This window comes from Nicotiana tabacum, chromosome 4, assembly GCF_000715075.1.
Source record: "Nicotiana tabacum cultivar K326 chromosome 4, ASM71507v2, whole genome shotgun sequence".
Classification (NCBI taxonomy): Eukaryota; Viridiplantae; Streptophyta; class Magnoliopsida; order Solanales; family Solanaceae; genus Nicotiana; species Nicotiana tabacum.
In genome coordinates, this window is record NC_134083.1 from 130,279,677 (window position 1) to 130,301,601 (window position 21,925).

The 21,925-nt window shown below is 38.6% G+C and overlaps 1 protein-coding gene across 1 annotated transcript; it reads left to right on the forward strand.

The window, feature by feature from the left end:
• The first annotated feature begins 20,531 nt into the window (after positions 1-20,531).
• Positions 20,532-21,023, forward strand: LOC107829679 (VQ motif-containing protein 25-like). Its single transcript, XM_016657142.2, has one exon. The coding sequence runs from the start codon at positions 20,532-20,534 to the stop codon at positions 21,021-21,023; it is 492 nt and encodes a 163-aa protein (XP_016512628.2).
• The last annotated feature ends 902 nt before the right edge of the window (positions 21,024-21,925 follow it).

A 21,925-nucleotide genomic window follows, 5' to 3' on the forward strand; every position in this document is an offset into this window, starting at 1 on the left:
GAGCTCAGATCTATGCACGTATGAAAACACCTATGAGAGGTGGAACACCCGTAGCTGTTTGTGCTCATGCTAGAGTGACATAACTTTGTATTATCGGGAAGTTGATAGAACATTGTTTTGGCGGGAATTACAATAATTCCCTCAGAAGGCTTCTGACGGTTATTTAAGCGCACATCTCTCCGCATTTAATGCCCCGAACATGCGTAATCCCATGATTCAGCACAACTTTTACCGTTTATTGAGGTAATCATGTGTCACGACCCTAAATTTTCCTCTGTAGGATGTCATGATGGCACCTAGTCTCTACGACTAGGTAAGCCTAGCATACTTGCAGAGTTTAATTGAGATAATGATAAACTTTCAATTTAACCAATAGCTATCATAAAAAGTAAGGACTCTGCAACTCAACTGAACAAAACTCCCAAAATCCGGTGATACCGAGTCACAAGATCTACATGAGTATACCGAACATCCCTATACAACAGTATCTAATAAAAGAAGAATGATATAGAACTAGATAAAGGGTGACTCTGAGGCCTCCAGAAACTTTAAGTTGGAAGAGTTGACTAAGTTTGACTTTTGAGTATTTGACCCCGGAATTTATTTTTGATGGTTCCAAAGTGATTTGGCGTAATTTTTCGAAAACATTTTAACTTTGAAAATCTTTGAATTCCAATATTTGGCCATAATTGGATTTTTGTTGATACCGGATCCCGAGAGTTCGAGCAGCTTCATAACAATATTATGACTTGTGTGCAAAATTCGAAGTTATTATGAGGTGCGTAGGCACATTTTTCGTTAGCTTTTGAAAAATTAAAAGTTTTAATTTTATAAAGCTTGAATTTGTTGTGATTCATAGTTTTGATGTTATTTTTATGTTTTGATCGCTCGAGCAAGTTCGTATCATATTTTATGACTTGTTAGTGTATTTGGTTGGGATCCCGTGGAGCTCATGAGAGTTTTGGATGGGTTTTTAACGTGTTTGGTGTTTTGTCATTGTTTTGAGCATAAGCATATAATGATCCAAAGGTCCATTTTTTAGTTCTAGAGATCGGAATTCGATCTTGAGACTTCCAGGAGTTTGATAATGATTTATAAGAATGATATGGAATGTTTGGTCTAATTTTATTATGTCGCGATTGGGTTTTCACTGCGAAGTATGAGTTAATTATTTAACGAGTGAAGTTGATATCGTATTGAGAAAATGAGCTCCGAATTGAGTTTCGACTGAACGATTAGGTTCGTATTATTATTTGTGACTCATAAGAGTAAAAATCGTCGAATTACAAGTTCGTATGAGGGATTTAGATTCTTTTTAGTGAAAAACTAATTGTTGGTGCAAGCAAGTTCTGGTGCGCACCTTTAGCGCCCAAATTTGGTACCTTTAGCGACCAGATTTGAACTTTTACCAACCACTTTAGTGTTTTTATTGAGCAATTTTTTTTATAAGCTCATTTCAACATTTTTGGAGCTAGGGAACTCAGATTTAGGCGATTTTTAAGAGGATTTCCACCATATGGATTGTGGTAAATGTTCTCTATTCGGTTTTGATTATATTTCATGAATCTATCCTCGTGTTTGGAATTTGGTTGATGATTTCAAAAGAGAAATTGGGGGATTTTGTCTATAATTTCATAAAGTAAATTTTTGAGTTTTGAGCATCTATACGGAGTTGGATTTGAGTGAAACTAGTATGGTTGGACTCATAATTGAATATGTTGTCGGATTTTGTGAGTTTTGTCGGGTTCCGGGATGTGGGCCCGAGTTTGACGTTTTGGTTGGCTTAGGGATTTTGATTAAAGATTCGACCTTTATCGATTGGATTTATTTCCTTTGGCATTATTTGATAATCTTGAGTTACTTTTGGCTAGTTTTGAGCCGTTCGAAGGTAGGTATACGCGGGATGGCATTTTTGGAGCATCGTTTGGCTTGCTCGGTATTGAATTTGGCTTATTCGAGGTAAGTAATATTTCTAAACTTGTTGATGAGAGTCTGAACCCCGAATATATGTGTTATGTGTTTGGTGTTGAGGTGACGCACTTGCTAGGTGATGGGTGTGTGGGCATGTACCTTGTGAATTATGACTCGGTTGTTTCTGTGGTAATGTATTGTTACCTAATCTTGTTTTTATCCATGAGATTTCTACGTGTTAGCGTAATTGAGTTGTGATCCATGTTAGAAATCATATTTAGGCTATATGCTTATTCTTTTGGGACCTACTGAGGTCATATCTGTTGTGGAGTTATTTGCTTAAATTGCAGTTACATACTCAGTCATACTCATTCATTTGCATATCATATCTCAATCTCTATTACTATTTATTGATACATCGTATCATTATTTTTGGGCTGATTTTCATGACATTGTAAGTTTGAGAGACTGGAGAGATTGATGACTGAGTGAGGCTGAGGGCCTGTTTGTGAGTGATATTTATGGGATCGGGCTGCACGCTGCAGCAAGCTTTATTGATTCATGCCATGATTGGCTTATTATAGCGTTTGGGTTGGATCTGTCCCTCAGGAGTCTGCACACCTACAGTGAGCGCAGGTACCTATTGAGTGCGAGTGCTGAGTGATTGGGTGGACTGAGTGACTATGAGGACTGAGTGACTGTGAGGACTGATTGACTGGGAGGACTGAGTGAATTGATACTCTAAGAGTATGCATATGGTTTTATCACTGTGTTGCATTGCATTCGACATGCACACTCGATATACAGGCATAGAAATGCATTTTCCTTATGTCGTATGGTATTGCGTCATTTATGACTTCACAAACACATTGCCATGCATGCATAGAGATGTACTTTCCTCATGCCATTTGATAATGAAACATCTTACCTATTGTTGAACGTTTTTGGGGAAAAATACAAATTTTTAGATTTTCTCATATTTTGGTGATTTCAGTAAAAGATTTGGGTTTTCACTGTTATACTTGAAAAGCATGCCTATTTTTCGGAACTATGGACGAGCTGAGCATTATATCTTTGAATTATTTCTTGTACCACTTTTATTATATTTGTAACACCCCGAAAAATTTTGAAGAACTTAAGTGTAAAACCCGGTAAAATTTGCAAAGAAAATAATATTTCATGGTGCCGGACTTTTTGGGTTGAACAATGCACAGGAAAGTAAAAGAAAAATTTTTGGCAGAAAAATGTAATTTTGCGGTCCATTATGCGACCGCAGAATCACTCTATGGGCCGCATAATGGCCGCAGAAGTGAGCAGGAGAAGGGCCAGTCCGGGGAAATTATGCGATCGATTATGCGACCGCATAACTATTTTGCGATGCATTATGCGATCGCATAACAGTTATGCGGACCGCATACACAGGCAGATTTTGGCCAACTTTGGACACCAATATGCGGTCCACATAACCAGAACCTGTTCCGGAGCTTATTTTTGGGTTTTTAAAATCTGACCCTACTTTGTTAAATACACATTTTGGGCCATTTTTGAGAGATAATCTGACAATTTAGAGTAAGAGAGGGTGCCCTAGAGTGAGAAGGTGTTCTCCAATAATTGTTCTTCAATTCTTGCCCAAGTTTTGGAAGATTGAGAAGGGAAACTCACTAGGTCTTCATCCTAGAGGTAAGTTTCTACCCCCTAACCCTCAATTTCAAATTTTGTGTAGAAATGGATAAAAAGCAAGAGAATTTCTGGGCAAGAAGGTTGGTTATTGTACATGCATGTGTTATCAAGGGGTGTAGAAAGATTGTTGAGCTAAAAATGGTAAAGCTTGGGTTGTGGGATGATGGAATCCTTCTTAAAAAAGGACATTGAAACCTTATTCACATCTAGTGTTTGATAAAATGCTCAAGTGAGCTAGAACCATGATCATCTTCCAAATTTTGATTCAATTTGTTATATTTCTACAATAGATTGAAGTTGCTAAGAATTTCGGAACGTTTTAGAGTTTAAGGAAGCTCAAGTGAGGTATGTTGGCTAAACGCTTCTCTTAGAATTGAATCCCACGATATTCATGTAAGTTATGTAAGTCCCGAGTGATTCATTATGAAACTGGCTATTCCGAGTAAGATTGTGTTGAAAGATATATGTTCAACAAGCATCCCAAATGCTTTATTCATGTTATGTTACCAATTGAGGATGTGTTAAAATATAGGTTGTGCATTAATAATTTTTCGACTTTATGTCAATTTCAAATGAAGGCTATTATGCCAAATTTTGTGAAATATCTCTATGTGCTTTAGACTCTAAACTGCTCACATGTGTACTACACACCTTGATTTGAATTATATTTGTTGTTGATGATGATGATGATAATTGAAATTGATAAGGTGAGCATGAAATACTAAATATGGCCAATGTGCCAAGAATGATCTTATAATTATGGCCATTAGTGCCAATGAGATGAAAAGATGTGAAAGTAATACGAAATGCGATGATTGATATAAAAAGGTTGATATCTCAAATAAGACAGCCTAGCCGGTCGGGTCGTGATCGGATACTATGCCGCACACATGGTGGTGATTGTGTTGGAAATTTATAATTTGAAATTGTGATTGCGGTCGATGTCCCTAATGGATAGCCTAGCCGATAGGGTCGTGATCGGACTCCGTGTTAAAGACGGTGGTATTGATATTGAGAGAAATTATGGTTGATATATCTAATGAGATGGCCTAGCCGATCGGGTCGTGATCGGACTCCGTGCTAAGAGTACGGTGTTACTGGTTTTGTGAATAATGGTATTGTGAATAATGGTATTGTGGACAATGGTATATCGATACTAAAAATTTTCCAATGTGAGATATGAGAATTAATTTGAACACTATCTTGATCCTAAATTGAGGTTTGATGTTAATTAAGGTTTTCATTGATATTATGATAATCTTGTTTGTATTATTTGTCATTCTATTGAGGGACTATTTAGTTATACATACTAGTGTTATTCGACGGTACTAACGTCCCTTTTGCCGGGGGCGCTGCATCTCTAAATGGATGCAGGTGGTTTCACAACAGGAGATATTGATCAGTGATAGCAGTACACCTTCTTCCCAGCTGACTTAGTGAGCCCCACTTCATCCCGGGGTCATGTATCTTTTGTACTTTGTGTATTCGGCTTGAAGTATAGCCGGGGCCTTGTTGCCGGCATTATCATTGTACTCTTCTTTATTTATAGAGGCTCCGTAGACATAGTGTGGGTTGTGCATTGGTGCTGGAAAAGACAAACTACGTTATGTTATGGTTGTATTACTTGTTCTAGTGAAGACGACTAAAAACGATGGAACTATTGGTAATGAATTGGTATTGTGAACATGAACACCTTTTTGTCTAATTAATGAAAATATGTATTATCTTTATTCGTGGATGAGTTTGGGTAGTAGGAAATCTAACAGGCTTGCTCGGTCAGGTTCACTCGGTTGAGCGCCGGTCGCGCTCCTCGGTTTTGGGGCGTGACAATATTGTTATGAGTTGTTATTGGCTATTGGTGTTGGACTTTGACCTTTGTCCTAGCTCGTCACTACTTTAAATTTAAGGTTAGGTTTGTGACTTATTGAGTATATGGGGTTGGTTGTACTCATACTACACTTCTGCACCTTTCGTGCAGATGTTGGATGTTGATGTTGCTGTGTATGGCAGGAGTTGGATTTGAAGATGTACCTGCATTCCTGTCATAGCTGCCTTTTGTTCTTGGTATCTTTAGCATTTTAAATCCGTTCATGTATATTTCAAATAGATGATGTATTTGTTTTATATCAGCTTTGTAAACTCTAAATCTTAGAAGCTCATGATTTGTACTACCAGTCCTTGGAAAATTCCTTGCATAAAAGTTCAGTTATATTATCTTTACTTCTCTCAGTAAATCTCTTTTGAATTAGATTGTTGCTAATTGGCTTACTTAGCGGGTTGGGTTAGGTGCCATAACGACTAGTTGGATTTTGGGTTGTGACTGTGTAGCATGAATACACAACAACGGTACCCAGTAAGTATCAAGTCTAACCTTGTTAGAGTAGTGACAAGGCCAGGTCAAGACACCTACTGGAATAAATAAGAAAACTGAACAGGTAAATGATAATCTGATAATGAAAAATAATGGAAATGATACAATGAACAAATATAACAAGAATAGCTACACTGAACTAAGGCAATTAAAACATCACAGAAGAAAAAACATAATAAAGATGCCAAGGAAGCGATGCAAACAAAACACAACTGATGTGAATGAAAGGTATCAACAAGAATCACTACCGAGGTACCGCCTCGTAGTCTCATTTCACAAATCAAATCACAATCTTTCCTTACATCACCGTGGGAGCCTTGCATTTAGTTTTGAAAATTATTTTCCCAAAATAGCTACACGCGTTCTAGCCCAACTTATCGCACCGCGTGGCTTCAAGCAGTTCCCCTACTAGTAATACGCGTATCAAGCCTGCCTTATCTCACCGCATGATTTTTAATATCACAACATATCACAAATCGCACCTCAAGTGTCTAATACCACAACTTGCCAAAGAAGTCTACAATAATAGCGTTTCCACAATAAATAGTCCATGGCTCAACCATAATATGTACAAGAGTCTCAACAATAGCAGCCGGAAGTGAATAACTCAACAAGAATGGTATTTCAACAAATTTACAACTTTGCCTCAATGTGAATCATGACCTTTATAACTTCAACACCAAATTCAACAATAAGATATTCCAAGAAATAACAACTTCAAGTAAAGGAACTTAACGGTTAATAATGAATAAGGAATTGAGAGAACAATAACTTTAACTAAACATGTAAAGACAATTAGCAAGTAAGAGATAAGACAAGTATTAATGACTTCAAGTAAAGCATGTAAAGATAGACTAACGATGATGAATATCACATGTTATGGCAACTCAATTAAAGACATGGAAAGAATCTTCATAGCTAAAACCGGTCAATTACCACATTTAGCCCGTGTACACACTCGTCACCTTGCGTACACGGCTTCCATTAACAGAAAACAACACCAATCCTAAGGGGTAATTCTCTCACACAAAGTTAGGCAAGACACTTACCTCAAAACACGCTAACGCAATCCACTAGTAAGCTTTTTCCGCGATTATCCATCTCCAAACGGCTTAAATCTAGCCAAAATAACTTAATACCATAAATACAAACTATAGAAAGCTATTCCGAACAATAAAGTTAAAATCTTTAAAGAGAAACAAAAAGTAACCTCAAAAGGTCAATCTTGGGCCCGCGTCTCGGAACCCAATGAAACTTATAAAATTCGAATACCCATTCGATAACGAGTCCAACCATACAAAAATTACTCAAATCCGAATTCATATAGCCTTTCAAATTCCCAAAATTTGGTCTAAAAAGTTTCACAATTTTCCCCCAAATTTTCCGATTCAAATCACTAATTAAATGATGAAAATAACAATGAATTCACGTATAATAGCCAAATCCGAGTTAGAATCACCTACCCAGATGATTTCCTTGAAAATTCCTCAAAATATCGCCACAAACCGAGCTCTTTAGGTCAAAAGATGAAGAATGGAATTAAACTCTCGAACACATCCTTCTCTGCCCAGCGATTTTTGCTTCTACGGGCTCACTGTCTCACATGCGACCCAGAACCTGCGGAAAAATCCATCGCAGGTGCGGTTCCCACTATGGCCAGGAAAATCCGCTTCTGTGGAGGATAAGGTGCACCACCCGCACTTGCGGAGGGTCTCCGCTTCTACGACCCCAGGCCTGGGCTAGACCTTTCCGCTTCTACTATGCTTCATTCACACCCACGAGTCTGCACATGCGGCCAATCCCACCGCAGGTGCGATGACACTAGAACAACTGAAACTTCAGCAAAATAGCTAAGTCCAAAATGATCCGATTTCAATCTGATTCACCACCAGGACCCCTGAGAACCCATATGAATATACTAACAAGTTCCAAAACACATAACGGACCTACTCGAGGCCTAAAATCACATCAAATTACATTGATTCTACGAATTGCAACCCAATTCAAGCCTATTAAAATTATGATCATCTGACTTCCAAAACTAACGTCGATTCATACCAAAACAACTCCAATTGACCTCAAATTTTGCACAGAAGTCATAAATGACATGACAGGCCTATTCCAACTTCCGAAATCAGAATGCGACCCCGATGTCAATAAAGTCAACTCCACGTAAATTTCTCAACCTTTCAAATCTTCAACTTTCTATTTTTTGTCAATTCAAGCCAAAATGACATACGCACCTCCAAATCAATATCTGGAAATGCTCCTAAGTCCAAAATCACCATACAGAGCTATTGTAACCGTAAAAAATCTATTCCGGAGTCATCTAAACAAAATTCAAACTACGGTCAACTCTTTCAGCTTAAACTTCCAACTTTGGGACTAAGTGTCCCATTTCACTCTGAAACTCACTTGAACCAAAACCAAAAACCCCGGCAAGTCACATAACGATAATAAAACATAGAATAGGCAATAGATAGGGGAACAAGGCTAAAATACTCAAAATGACCGACCGGGTCATTACATAGTCCCCCTATTAAAATAAATCTTCGTCCTCGAACGAGTATAGAGACATACCTGAAGTGGTGTAAAGATGAGGATAACACCTATGCATCTCATGCCCGGTCTCCCAAGTCGCCTCCTCGATGGGTTGACCACTCCATTGTACCTTCACTAAAGAAATCCTCTTCAACCTCAACTTTCGGACCTGCCTGTCCAAGATGGCCACTAGCTCCTCAACATAAGACAAATCCTTATCCAATTGGACTGAGCTAAAATCTAAAACATGGAGCGGATCAGGGAATATTGAATGAACTGTTGCTAGACTAGGTGGCAATGCAAGCTTGTAGGCCACCTCACCAATCCTCTCAAGAATCTCAAAAGGTCCGATATACCTAGGGTGAGAACTTGCCCTTCTTCCCGAACCTCAAAACACCCTTCATGGGTGAAACCCGGAGCAAGACCCGCTCTCTAACCATGAATGCGATATCACGAACCTTCCAGTCAGCATAGCTCTTCTATCTAGATTGGGTTGTACGAAGCCGATCCTGGATCAACTTGACCTTCTTTAAGGCATCTCGAACCAAATTCGTGCCTAATAACTTGGCCTACCCCGGCTTAAACCAACCAAGACACCGTCTCCCATATAGGGCCTCATAAGGAGACATCTGAATACTTGATTAGTAACTGTTGTTGTAGGCAAACTCTGCAAGCGGAAATAACTGTTCACAAGAACCCCCGAACTCCCTAACACAGGCACGAAGTATATCCTCCAATATCTGAATAGTGCGCTCGGACTGTCCGTCTATCTGGGGGTAGAATGTTGTACTCAACTCAACCCATGTGCCTAACTCACGCTGTACGACCCTCTAGAATCGCAATATAAAATACGTACCCCAGTCGGAGATGATGGATACCGGCATACCATAAAGTCAAAAAATCTCGCGAATATAGACCCGAGCCAGCTGTTCTGAAGAATAAGTAGTCACCACTGGAATAAAATGAGCCAACTTGGTCAACCTATCCACAATCACCCATACTACGTTGAATTTCTTCTGAGTTCGTGGGAGCCCAATAATGAAATCCATGGTAACTCGCTCCTATTTCCACTCAGGAATCTCAAGCCTCTGAAGCAACCCACCTGGCCTCTGGTGCTCGTACTTCACCTGCTGATAATTTAGGCACTGAGCTACATACTGCACTATGTCTTTCTTCATTCTCCACCACCAATAGTGGTTCCTCAAATTCTGATATATCTTAGCGGCACCCGGATAAATGGAGTACCACGAACTATGGGCCTCATGAAGAATCAACTCGCAGAAAATCATCTACATTGGGCACACATAGCCTACAATGTATTCGTAACACACTGTCATCCCTAATAGTAACCTATTTAGCATCGCTGTGCTGAACCATGTCCTTAAGGACAAGAAAATGGGGGTCATCATACTAACGCTCTCTGATAAGATCATATAGAGAAGACCGAGAAATCATGCAAGCCAGAACTCGACTCAACTCTGAAATATTCAATCTAACAAACTGGTTGGCCAAGGCCTGAACATCCAATGCTAATGGCCTCTCCACTGCCGGTAGATATGCTAAACTGCCCAAGCTCTCCGCTTTTCGACTCAAGGCATCGACCACCATATTGGCCCTCCCGGGATGATATAGAATATTGATATCATAGTCCTTAAGCAACTCTAACCATCTCTGTTGCCATAAGTTAAGATCCTTCTATTTGAACATATGTTGCAGACTCCAGTGGTCGGTATAGACCTCATAAGGGACACCGTACAAATAGTGTTGCCAAATCTTCAAGGCATGAACAATAACTACTAATTCCAAGTCATAGACAGGATAATTCTTCTCATGAACCTCCAGTTGTCTAGACGCGTAAGCAATCATCCTACTGTCTTGCATCAACACCGTGTCGAGGCCAACACGTGACGCATCATAGTACACAGTGTAAGACCCCGAACCCGTGAGAAACACCAACACTGGGGATGTAGTCAAAGCAGTCTTGAGCTTTTGAAAGCTCTCCTCACACTCCTCAGTCCTCTATGAAACGACGGTAATACCCCGCCAAGCCAAGAAAACTCTGGATCTCAGTAGCTGAAGACAGTCTGGGCCAACTCTGCACCTCTTCAATCTTCTACAAATCTACCTTGATCCCCTCACTCAACACCACATGACCCAAAAACGCCACCGAATCAAGCTAGAATTCACATTTTGAAAAATTTTCATACAATTTCTTTTCCCTCAAGGTCTGGAACACGATCCTCAGGTGCTGCTCACGATCCTCCCGGCTCCATGAGTATACAAGATGTCATCAATAAACACAATGATGAATGAATCAAGATAGGGCTGGAATACACTGTTCATCAAGTGCATGAATGTTGCTGGGGATTTGGTTATCCCAAATCACATCACAAGGAACTCGTAATGACCATACCGATTCCTAAAAGCAGTCTTCGGAATATCCGGATCTCGAATCTTCAGCTGATGATACCCCAACTACAAATCAATCTTTGAGAACACTCTAGCATCTTGTAGCTGATCAATTAAGTCATCAATGTGTGGAAATGGATATCTATTCTTCACTGTAACCTTGTGGAACTGCCGATAATCAATACACATGCGCATAGAACCATTATTTTTCTTCACAAACAGAACCGGAGCACCCCAAGGTGACACACTAGGTTTAATAAAACCCTTATCAAGCAACTCTTGCAACTGCTCCTTTAACTCCTTTAATTCCGTTGGGGCCATGCGATATGGTGGAATAGAAATGGGTTGAGTGCCCGGCAACAAGTCAATACCAAAATCGATATCCTTATCAGGAGGCATGCCTAGAAGATCCATAGAAAATACATCTGGATAGTCTCTCACTACTGGAACTGACTCAACAATGGAAGTATCAACACTGAATCTCTCACAAAGGCTAGGTATGCATCACACCCCTTCCCAACTATCTGTTGTGCCTTAAGGAAGGACACAACCCTGCTAGGAACATAATCCAAAGTACCCCTCCACTCCAACTGCGGTAAACCTGGCATATCCAATATCACCGTCTTGTAATGACAATCAAGAATAGCATGATAGGCTGACAAGCAGTCCATGCCAAAAATAACATCAAAGTCTACCATACTGAGCAACAACAGATCAACTTTGGTCTCAAAACCATTAATAATGACTACACACGATCGACAACAATAGAATCTCCCACAGACATGGACACATAACCAGGAGAACTCAAAGAATTAAGAGATATACCCAAATACGGAGCAAAGCAAGATGATACACATGAATAAGTGGAGTCTGAATCAAATAAGACTAATGCATCTCTATGACAAACCGGAACAATACTTGTGATAACTACGTCTGATGCAACTGCCTACGTCCTAGTAGGAAGAGCATACCATCTGGACTGGCCTCCCCCTCTAGGGCGACCTTTACCTGCCCGACCTCCACCTCTAGCTAGCTGTGCAGGTGGAGTGGCAACTGGTGCGGTAACCACGGCCTGAGAAGCCTGAGGGCCCTGTGGAATACGTGGAGCCTGAGTAGTCTATGGAGGTGCTCCCCTCCTAAGTCTGGGGCAGTCCCTCACCATAATGACGAGTGTCACCACACTCAAAATTAGTTCTCGGAGGGCATGGCTGTTGAAACTGGATCAGGCCTGGTTGGCCGGACTGACCGCTGAAAGCACCCAGTACAGGAGGTGCACTAGACAGTAGTTGTGCATAATGGACAACCTGAGACTTAGGAATGACGGAATACCACTGGAAGCTGAAAGTGCTGAATGAACTGGACGGCTCACATAGCCTCTACTATAACGGGATGCAATTGGGGCATGAGCACCAATATATCCGCCAAAATCTTGAGGCCTCCTTGTCCTCTCTCTCCCAGCGTCACATACCCTCCAATCTTTGTGCGATCTCTACCACCTACTGATATGGGTATTAGTCTCCAACTCTTGAGTCATGCTGAATCTAATACCATAATTGAGCCCCTCGATAAATCGATGGACTCGCTCTCTGAATGTGGAAACTAAGGCAGGTGCATGTCTGGGCAACTCGCTGAACCTGATAGCATACTCTGATACAGTCATAGCACCCTGGCACAAGTGTTCAAACTCCGCGCGCCATGCATCCCGAAGGCTTTGGGGAACAAACTCTCTCAGGAACATCTCTAAAAACTGAGCCCATATGAGTGAAGATGCCTCGGTGGGGCTACCCTTCTCACAAGCCCGCCACCACTGGTATGCTGGTCCTGACAGCTGGAAAATAGTGAAAGCAACCCCGATCATCTACACTCTACCCACGGTACGGAGAATACAGTGGAACTTTTCCAGAAAGCATGTGCGTCATATGTAGCTAGGCCGCTGAAAATAGGAGGGTGGTACTTCTTGTACCTCTCGAGTCTGAGCTGCTCCTCCTCAAACGCTGCTGCCCTACCCTCGGGCTGGACTGGGACAACCGGTTGCACTAGTATAACCTCTAGGACCTGGTCAACATAGACCCGCTACTCTAGGGTACGGACCACGAGAGTCTGTGCTCCTCCCCCAGCTTGAGATGTGGCTGGTTCAAGTGGGATCAACCCCACCTGAGCTAGAGTACCAAATATCTCAAGAGCTGGGCGAGAGTCTCTTGAAGTGCAGGGGTAGCAACAAGCGCCTCAGATGCCTGGCCCCCAACTAGAGCTACTGGTGGCTCCTCTATCGCAGCTCGGGCAGGTGCTCTGGCTGCACCAGGTGCCCCTCCTCGGCCTCTACCCCGACCCCAGCCTCTCGCGGCTCTAGCAGGGGCGCGTGTCTAATCGTCGGATCCAGCGGTGCGTGTCCTCACCATCTATGAGAGAATAGAAAGACAAAGATTCAGAGTTTCAAAGTCAACAAATTTGCACGATAAAGAATCAAAGAAGTGAAGTTTCCTAACAGTTCCATAGCCTTTCGAAGATAAGTACATGCATCTCCATACCGATCCGCGAGACTCTACTAAATATTCTTGTGACTCGTAACACCTATGAACCTGGAGCTTTGATGCCAACTTGTCATGACCCCAAATTTCCTTCCGTAGAATGTCGTAATGTCACCTAGTCTCTAAGACTAGGTAAGTCTAGCATACATGTAGAGTTTAACTGATGTAAATGAAAGGTATGAACAAGAATCACTACCGAGGAACCGCCTCGTAGTCTCATTTCACAAATCAAATCACAATCTTTCCTTATATCACCGCGGGTGCCTTGCATTTAGTTTTGAAAACTATTTTCCCGAAATAGCTACACGCGTTCTAACCCACCTTATCACACCGCGTGGATTCAAGCAGTTCCCCTACTAGCAACACGCGTATCAAGCCCACTTTATCTCACCGTATGTGTTTCAATATCACAACATATCACAAATCATATCTCAAGTGTACAATACCACAACTTGCCAAAGAAGTCAACAATAATAGTGTTTCCATAATAAATAGCCCATGGCTCAACCACAATATGTACAAGAGTCTCAACAATAGCAACCGAAAGTGAATAACTCAACAAGAATGATATTTTAACAAATTTACAACTTTTCCTCAATGTGAATCACGACCTTTATAACTTCAACACCAAATTCAACAATAAGATATTCCAAGAAATAACAACTTCAAGTAAAGGAACTCAACGGTTAAATAATCAATAAGGAATTTAGAGAACAATAACTTTAACTAAACATGTAAAGATAATTAGCAAGTAAGAGATAAGACAAGTATTAACGACGTCAATTAAAGCATGTGAAGATAGACTAATGATGATGAGTATAACATATTATGAAAACTCAATTAAAGGCAAGGAAAGAATTTCCATAGCTAAAACCGGTCAATTACCACATTTAGCCCGTGTACACACTTGTCACCTTGTGTACACGGCTTTCACATATCACAATTAACAGAAAACAACACCAATCCTAAGGGGTAATTCTCCCACATAAAGTTAGGCAAGACACTTACCTCAAAACACGCTAACGCAATCCACTAGTAAGCCTTTTCCGCGATTATCCAACTCCAAACGGCTCAAATCTAGCCAAAATAACTTCATACCATAAATACAAACTATAGGAAACTATTCCGAACAATAAAGTTGAAATCTTTAAAGAGAAACAAAAAGTCAACTCAAAAGGTCAATCCTGGGCCTGCGTTTCGGAACCTGACGAAACTTATAAAATCTGAATACTCATTCGATAACGAGTCCAACCATACAAAAATTACTCAAATCCGACTTCAAATAGCCTTTCAAATTCCCAAAATTTGGTCTAAGAAGTTTCACAATTTCCCCCCAAATTTTTCAACTCAAATCACTAATTAAATGATGAAAATAATAATGAATTCATGTATAATAGCCAAATTCGAGTTATAATCACTTACCCCGATAATTTTCTTGAAAATTCTTCAAACAATCGCTACAAACCGAGCTCTTTAAGTTAAAAGATAAAGAATCGAATTAAACCCTAGAACACTCCCTTTTATGCCCAGCGATTTTCGCTTCTGCGGGCTCACTGCCGCACTTGCGACCCCGCACCTACGAAAAAATCCATTGTAGTTGCGGTTCCCACTAAGGCCAGGAAATCCGCTTATGCGGAGGATAATGCGCACCTGCGCTTCTGCATCTGCGGAACATGGGCACACCTGTGCACCCGCACCTGCGGAGGGTCTCCGCTTTTGCGACCCTAGGCCTGGGCTAGCCCTTTCCTCTATTACGATGCTTCACTCGCACCCGCAAGTCAGCACCTGCGGCCACTTCCACTGCAGGTGAGATGACACCAGAACAACTTAAACTTCAGGAAAACAACTAAGTCCAAAATGATCTGATTTCAATTCGATTCACCCCCGGGACCCTCGGGAACCTGTCCGAATATACCAACAAGTTCCAAAACACATAAAGGACCTACTTGTGGCCTTAAATCACGTCAAACAATATCGATTCGATGAATCACAACCCAATTCAAGCCTATTAAAACTATGAACATTTGATTTCCAAACCTAATGTCGATTCATACCAAACAACTCCGATTGACCTCAAATTTTGCACACAAGTCATAAATGACATGACTGACCTATTTCAACTTTCGAAATCAGAATCCGACCCTGATATCAATAAAGTCAACTCCCAGTCAAACCTTTCAACCTTCCAAACCTTCAACTTTTTAACTTTCGCAATTCAAGCCGAAACGACCTACGAACCTCCAAATCACTATCCGAACATGCTCCAAAGTCCAAAATCACCTTACGGAGCTATTGGAACTGTCAAAACTCTATTCAAGAGTCGTCTACACAAAAGTCAAATTACGGTCAACTCTTTCAACTTAAACTTCCAGCTTTGGGACTACAAATACCCCAGCAAATCACATAACCACAATACAACATAGATGAGGAAATAGATAGGGGAACAGGGCTAAAATACTCAAAACAACCTGCCAGAACATTACATCATGTTGGAAGGATAGCACGGACCTTAACTACTCATTCTTTGAGTAAGTTACTGCTATGTTTTAGATTCTAGGAGTTCCACCAGTAAGGGTAGTAACTACTACTGCAACACCGCCAGAGATTAGGCCCGCTATGACTGTGGAGGATTAGAAGAGGATGGATCAGTTCTAGAAGTTAGATTCTTCATGTTTTGATGGTGATCCCATAGCCGATCCTCATGATTTCTTACACGGGTGCCATGCCATTCTGTGCAATTTGGGGTTTGTGGAGTCTAATGGAGTTAATTTCACTATTTTTCAGTTGAAGGGTCCAACCAAAAGATGGTGGCACACTTATGAGCGGGATAGGGCAGCTGGGTCACTTTCTCTCACTTGGACTCAGTTTTCGACTCTCTTCTTGGAGAAATTTATTCCACTTACTAAGAAGGATAAGTTGCGCAGCCATTTTGAGTATTTGTGCCAGGAGAGCATGTTAGTTCCTGAGTATGAGATGAAGTTTACTGAGTTATCCTGCTATGTAGCTTTCTTAACTCCCATCGAGATAAAGAAGGTGAGGAGGTTTATTGAGGGTCTCAATTTTGTTATTCTATTTGGGATGGTGCAAGAGACATAGAAAGGTACTACATTTTCTTATGCTTGTGGAGATAGCTTGGAAGATGGAGCATATTCGCATATAGAGTTGTAACGTCCCGATCAGTCATTTTGAGTTCTAGCACTCTATTTTATGATTTGAGATATCAAGTAGGTCCGTTTGACATTTTATAACTCGCGTGTGTGGTTTGTTTTGATTTCTAAGAGGTTTCGCATAGTGTTGGAAGAAGAATTCTGATTTGGAAGCTTTAAGTTATTAGAATTGACCAATATTTGACTTTTGAGTAACTTACCTCGGATTGGAGATTTGAATATTTCATTAGCTTCATGTGATAATTTTGAACTTGTACGTATTTTTGATTTGGTTCTCGGCTGACCCGAGGTCATTTCGACGCTTCTAGTCGAAAGTTAGAAATTTAAACTTTAGAACTTGAAAAATATTTGGTTTAATGCTTGATTCCTTTTGATGTTATTTTTGGTATTTTGAGCCTTAGAGCGAGTTCGTGTTAGGTATAAGGACTTGTTGAGATGATTGGATGGAGTCTCATGGTAAATTAGGAGTTATTTGATACCGAGATCGTTCATACCGTAATCATTCATGAGTCAACACTAGAAGACTTTCTGAAAAGATTCATGGCTACGAAAAAGAGAGGGATTAGTCAATCTTGAATAAAGCGAGATTTGGTATAACTCACTAAGCATTTATAGATTCTCAGTGTAACGTACAAAAAGTACAATTAATAGGGATAATGGTAGGCGAGATATTAGAGGAACAATTACAGATAATTTTACTATTTAAATCTCCATTTTCCCCATATTGTATCACATTTGAGAAATTATTTTACAGCTTTCTCTATATCACTGCATTCTGCTCGAATCAATCAGAACGTGATCTGGAAAAGGAGTTATCTTGATCAATAAGAATTCTCTTTCTTTTTCTTTATATTTGATTTTCTTACTTGTTGTATTATCAATTCTTATCATTTATATTGGAGAAAGTGAGTTAAATCGATTGTTTGTACCCTAAAAATCTAAATTTAATTGATTCAGTCTATAACACCAATTTTACGTTAAACAATAGTCAAATAGTCTTCGACGTTATAGGCTTTTAGCGTATGAAACACTGAAAAATCATAGAAATATTCCCTTCATTCCATAAAAACCAATAGGAAAAGCGTTAAATTTACTCCTATACTTTCAAATATTATCTATATTTAACCCCTCTTATATTATCCAACCAAAGTTATCCCTACTATTATATTCGGCCAAATTTATTTTACTGTTAGCAAATTTTTAAAAATTATCCCAAATCTTAGGCAATCTATAATCTCCTAAAAATTATCCCAATCTTGTGTAACCCCTTTAAAGAGCGCGCTAGCATTCTCTTGATGCTAAATTTATCAATCTAATATGATTCTTAGTTGTCGAAATGAAAGATTAAATAGCTTTAGAAGTTTTGATAAGAATGTAAATCTATATGTTAAATAAATGTGAAGACAACATGCTGCAAGTTACTAATCTAGAGAATTGATAATAATTTGAATATTGTTAAAAAGTAAGCAACAATATAAAAATTCAGAGTTTGTTTTCTTTCTTTGTTTGAGAGCTTCTTGGTACATTTCTCTTTTAATAATCTCCTTTTTTTTTTAATATTATCTCTTCTTCTTTTTGTAGCTGAGCTACCACAGTTAAATGCAAATTTTAAATAGGAAAAAATTTAACATAAGATAACATACATTTTAAGGGCCATTTCAGTTTACTTATCTGTGAAGTTTTTCTTTTCCCTTTCACTCAGATTTCAGAAAAATAGTGAAACGCTTTTTATAATTTATCCCAAAGCAGTAAACAGTTAAATATTCGTTCACTGAGCTCCTATTATGCCTCTCTAATCAAGTGATCAATTGAATGTAAATTAAGTTTGGAGTATGAACACTTAATTTAGAAATAATATTACTAAATTTAGTATGAGTTTAGCTAAGAATAACCCTACTAAAATTTGTTTTGAGAATCAAAATATCCTCTAAAATTAACTATGAATAACCAATATATACCAAGAGATAGATTTTAGCAAGGCGGGCGAACGGTATTCAACTAGGGGCATTTTTAGCTAAAAAGACGTTACTAGGGATTTTTACGAGTTACCTAGGGATTTGGTCTCAGCTAATTGCCTGTTTTATTATAGTGAAACACACCCATAATGTATCAGTTGGAAAGAAAAAAAAAAGTGTTAGGAATTAGAATGCAGTTAATTTACTAGGAACAACTTGTACTTTTATCGGATCACCAAATACCCCTACCTCTTCCGTTTGTTGAAGGTTTTGGATTGGAGATTTTTTAAATTAACATCATTTCTTTAGACAATTATTAATCGGCAAATTTTAATGTCTAAGTGGCCGTCATTAATTTCGGAAATTGGAAACATGTCTTGCAATCAGGAGATTATGTACCGGATATGTCCCTCACAGGAGAACCATTAATAATGCAGGCCATGACCTTTGGTTTATTTTGTTTCAAAAACCACAAGAATCTATATAATTTATTAGGGGTGACAAAATTAGCTCATAAAAATATAATCTGCCCAATTATTCAAGTTTGGGCAGATTATGATCCATTGTTTAGCCCATTTAATTTTGATCATCTCATTTCAGTCCAAGTAACAGGGTTGGACAATAATTTATTTATTGATTCAGTCCATTTTGATCCACCCAAAGTTCGTCCGTCTGTTACCCTAAACTTAGTGATGGAGTCAGCTATATTCCCTACTAAACATTGTTATTTGTTACCAATTACTCTAATTCTCCTCTTGCATTTCTATTTCTCTTCTAGTTAACTATTTATCATTCGCTATTGTATTACATCGGTTAAGATTATCCGAGCTATACAACAACAACAATCTATTATAATCTCATTAACGGGGTCTGAGGAGGGTAGTGTGTATGCAGACCTTACCCCTACCATCAGGTAGAGAGGCTATTTCCAATAGACCCTCGGCTCCCTCCCTCCAAGAACTTCTCACCTTGTTCTTGGGGTGACTCGAACTTACAACCCATGAGATTATCCGAGCTATGTGCTATATTAAGTTTTTCAATTGATGAGTTCAAAGTTTCTTTTTCCATTCTTATGCAAAACAAATGAAAGAAATTAAAATAGAACTCTGGCCAGCAGAGTATGTCATGCTCTAGCCAAATGGAAACATCTAGTTTCTGCTCTTACAGTTTGTGAATTAGCCCATATATATAGATATACATAGAGAGAAGGAACAAAAAATAAGCACATGACATCTAAGTAGTTGCATTTTGTTACAATAATAAAACTTGAGGCTCAAACTTGAAGCATAAACTAATAAACTAACAGTGTTCATACTGATCCTTTAAAGAACTAGAACTCCAATTCTTAGGGTTCGTTTGGTTGGGAAGCAAGTTATCCTAGAATTAGTTATCCCGAGATTGTTATCTTGTTCTTCCATAGAGATAAAAATAACACTATCATTCTGGAATTAGTTATACCGTAATTTTATCTCAATCAAACGTGAGATAAACTCATCTCAAATTTATTTTCGAAATTAATTATCTTGTATCTCTATCAAACAAGCTCTAATAGTATAGTTTATGTTATTAATCCAGTAAATGACAAGAAGGTACTTTTTTGTAAGTTTAAGGATCTCTCTCTTTGATATTCATATATTGTATGATTAATGGGGACCAATTATTCTACATTCTATTGACTCTCTCTTTATTATATGTCATAATAGGATTCATCCAATCCTTGCCTCCATCGGACAACTTCATTTCCTTTTAAAAATTTCTCTCTAGTCCTTGATTTAAAAATTAAAAAACAAAAGAGAAAACCCTTCTGCTCCCTAATCTATACATATATAAAAACCCTTTGAGTAGTTCCTACAATTCCAAACAAATTCACCAACCATACCATTGTTCTTTCTTTCTTTCCTTTTCTCAACCTCAAAAAAGTCCAATAAATTAACAAGAAGAAGGAACCAAGAAAATGATGTATAATAACATGGAAGAAAAAGCTGGCATAATAAGAAGGGAAAGTCGTCCATCATCATGTTCAGCACTAAGGATGAACAAGAATTCACAAACAATAACCAAAATGAAGCCCCAAATCCGAATAATTCACGTATTTGCACCAGAGATCATCAAGACAGACGTGGCGAATTTTCGGGAACTTGTTCAAAGGCTCACAGGGAAGCCATCGCCATCAGATAAGAAGAAGAAAGAAAGCAATATTTACAACATGAAGCAAATTCTTCCCAGCAGAAATAATAAGTTATTAGAGGAGCCGTTGAACTGTGTGACCACCTTTCTTAACAAGAAAATGGAGCTAAGGACTGGATTTCTTAATCCCTCAGAGTGGAGAGAAAGAATAAAAGGTGAAGAAGAGATATGGAGGAATGCAAATTCTGGTGGAGGTTTCTTGGATGGTTTGATGGAAGAGTTTAATCAGTTTCCTTTAGATGCTGCTCACATGGATGCCTATGGAGAATCATAATTTGCTTAATTAATTAATTGCTGATTAGTTAATAACTTGAGAGATGAGAAATATCAATGGAGTTAATTAGTCTAATGATGATCACAATTTAATTGTTTTTTCAATATTCTTGTTCTTTTAGGTACTTAGGGTTTTCCTTAATTAATTCTTTTATATGATCTTGATTACCCCTTCTTCTCCGGCTATGCTGTTGACTTTAGGCTTGATACAGCCCCAACTGAATCCACTATTTTTATACGAAATATAGATTGTGTTTGAAAAATTATTAAAATTTTAACAAATATATATTATCTAAAACGTCACAAGTACAATGCATGTAATAATAGCTTAAAAGATTGAAACCATCAAATTAAAATCTTGAATCACGTGCATAGCGCTATATTGTATATATACAAGAATTATTTGTACATTATACTACCATTCTAGAGCTATATTTTATTAATAATGAGAAAATGCAGTTAGTATATATCTAAGCTCCATTTGGATGCATTCTTTGCTATCGAACACAAGTATGCAACACTTCTTTTTGTTCTTTTAGTTTTTTTTTTTTTTTTTTTTTTTTAATTTCAGGATATTAGTTGTGTATCTCTATTTTTATTGTTATCTCAAGATGCTTTACTAGGTTTTTTGTTTAATCCTCTTGGTGGAACTTTCGTGTTTGCTTAAAATCTAATTAATTTACGGAGAAACACGATTTTGGTAAAATTATGAAGGTTTGATGACTATTTTACCTTTCTTGCAAGTTTCAGTATAGAGTATTTCTTATTTCATGATAGGATGATATATCTGTTCTACATCCATTGTAAAAAAAGTTTTCAAATCACTTTTGCTTACCCGAAAAACGGATAGAGTTGAATTTATACGTAGTTCTAAGGATACGTGGTATGACTTGGTACAAATCG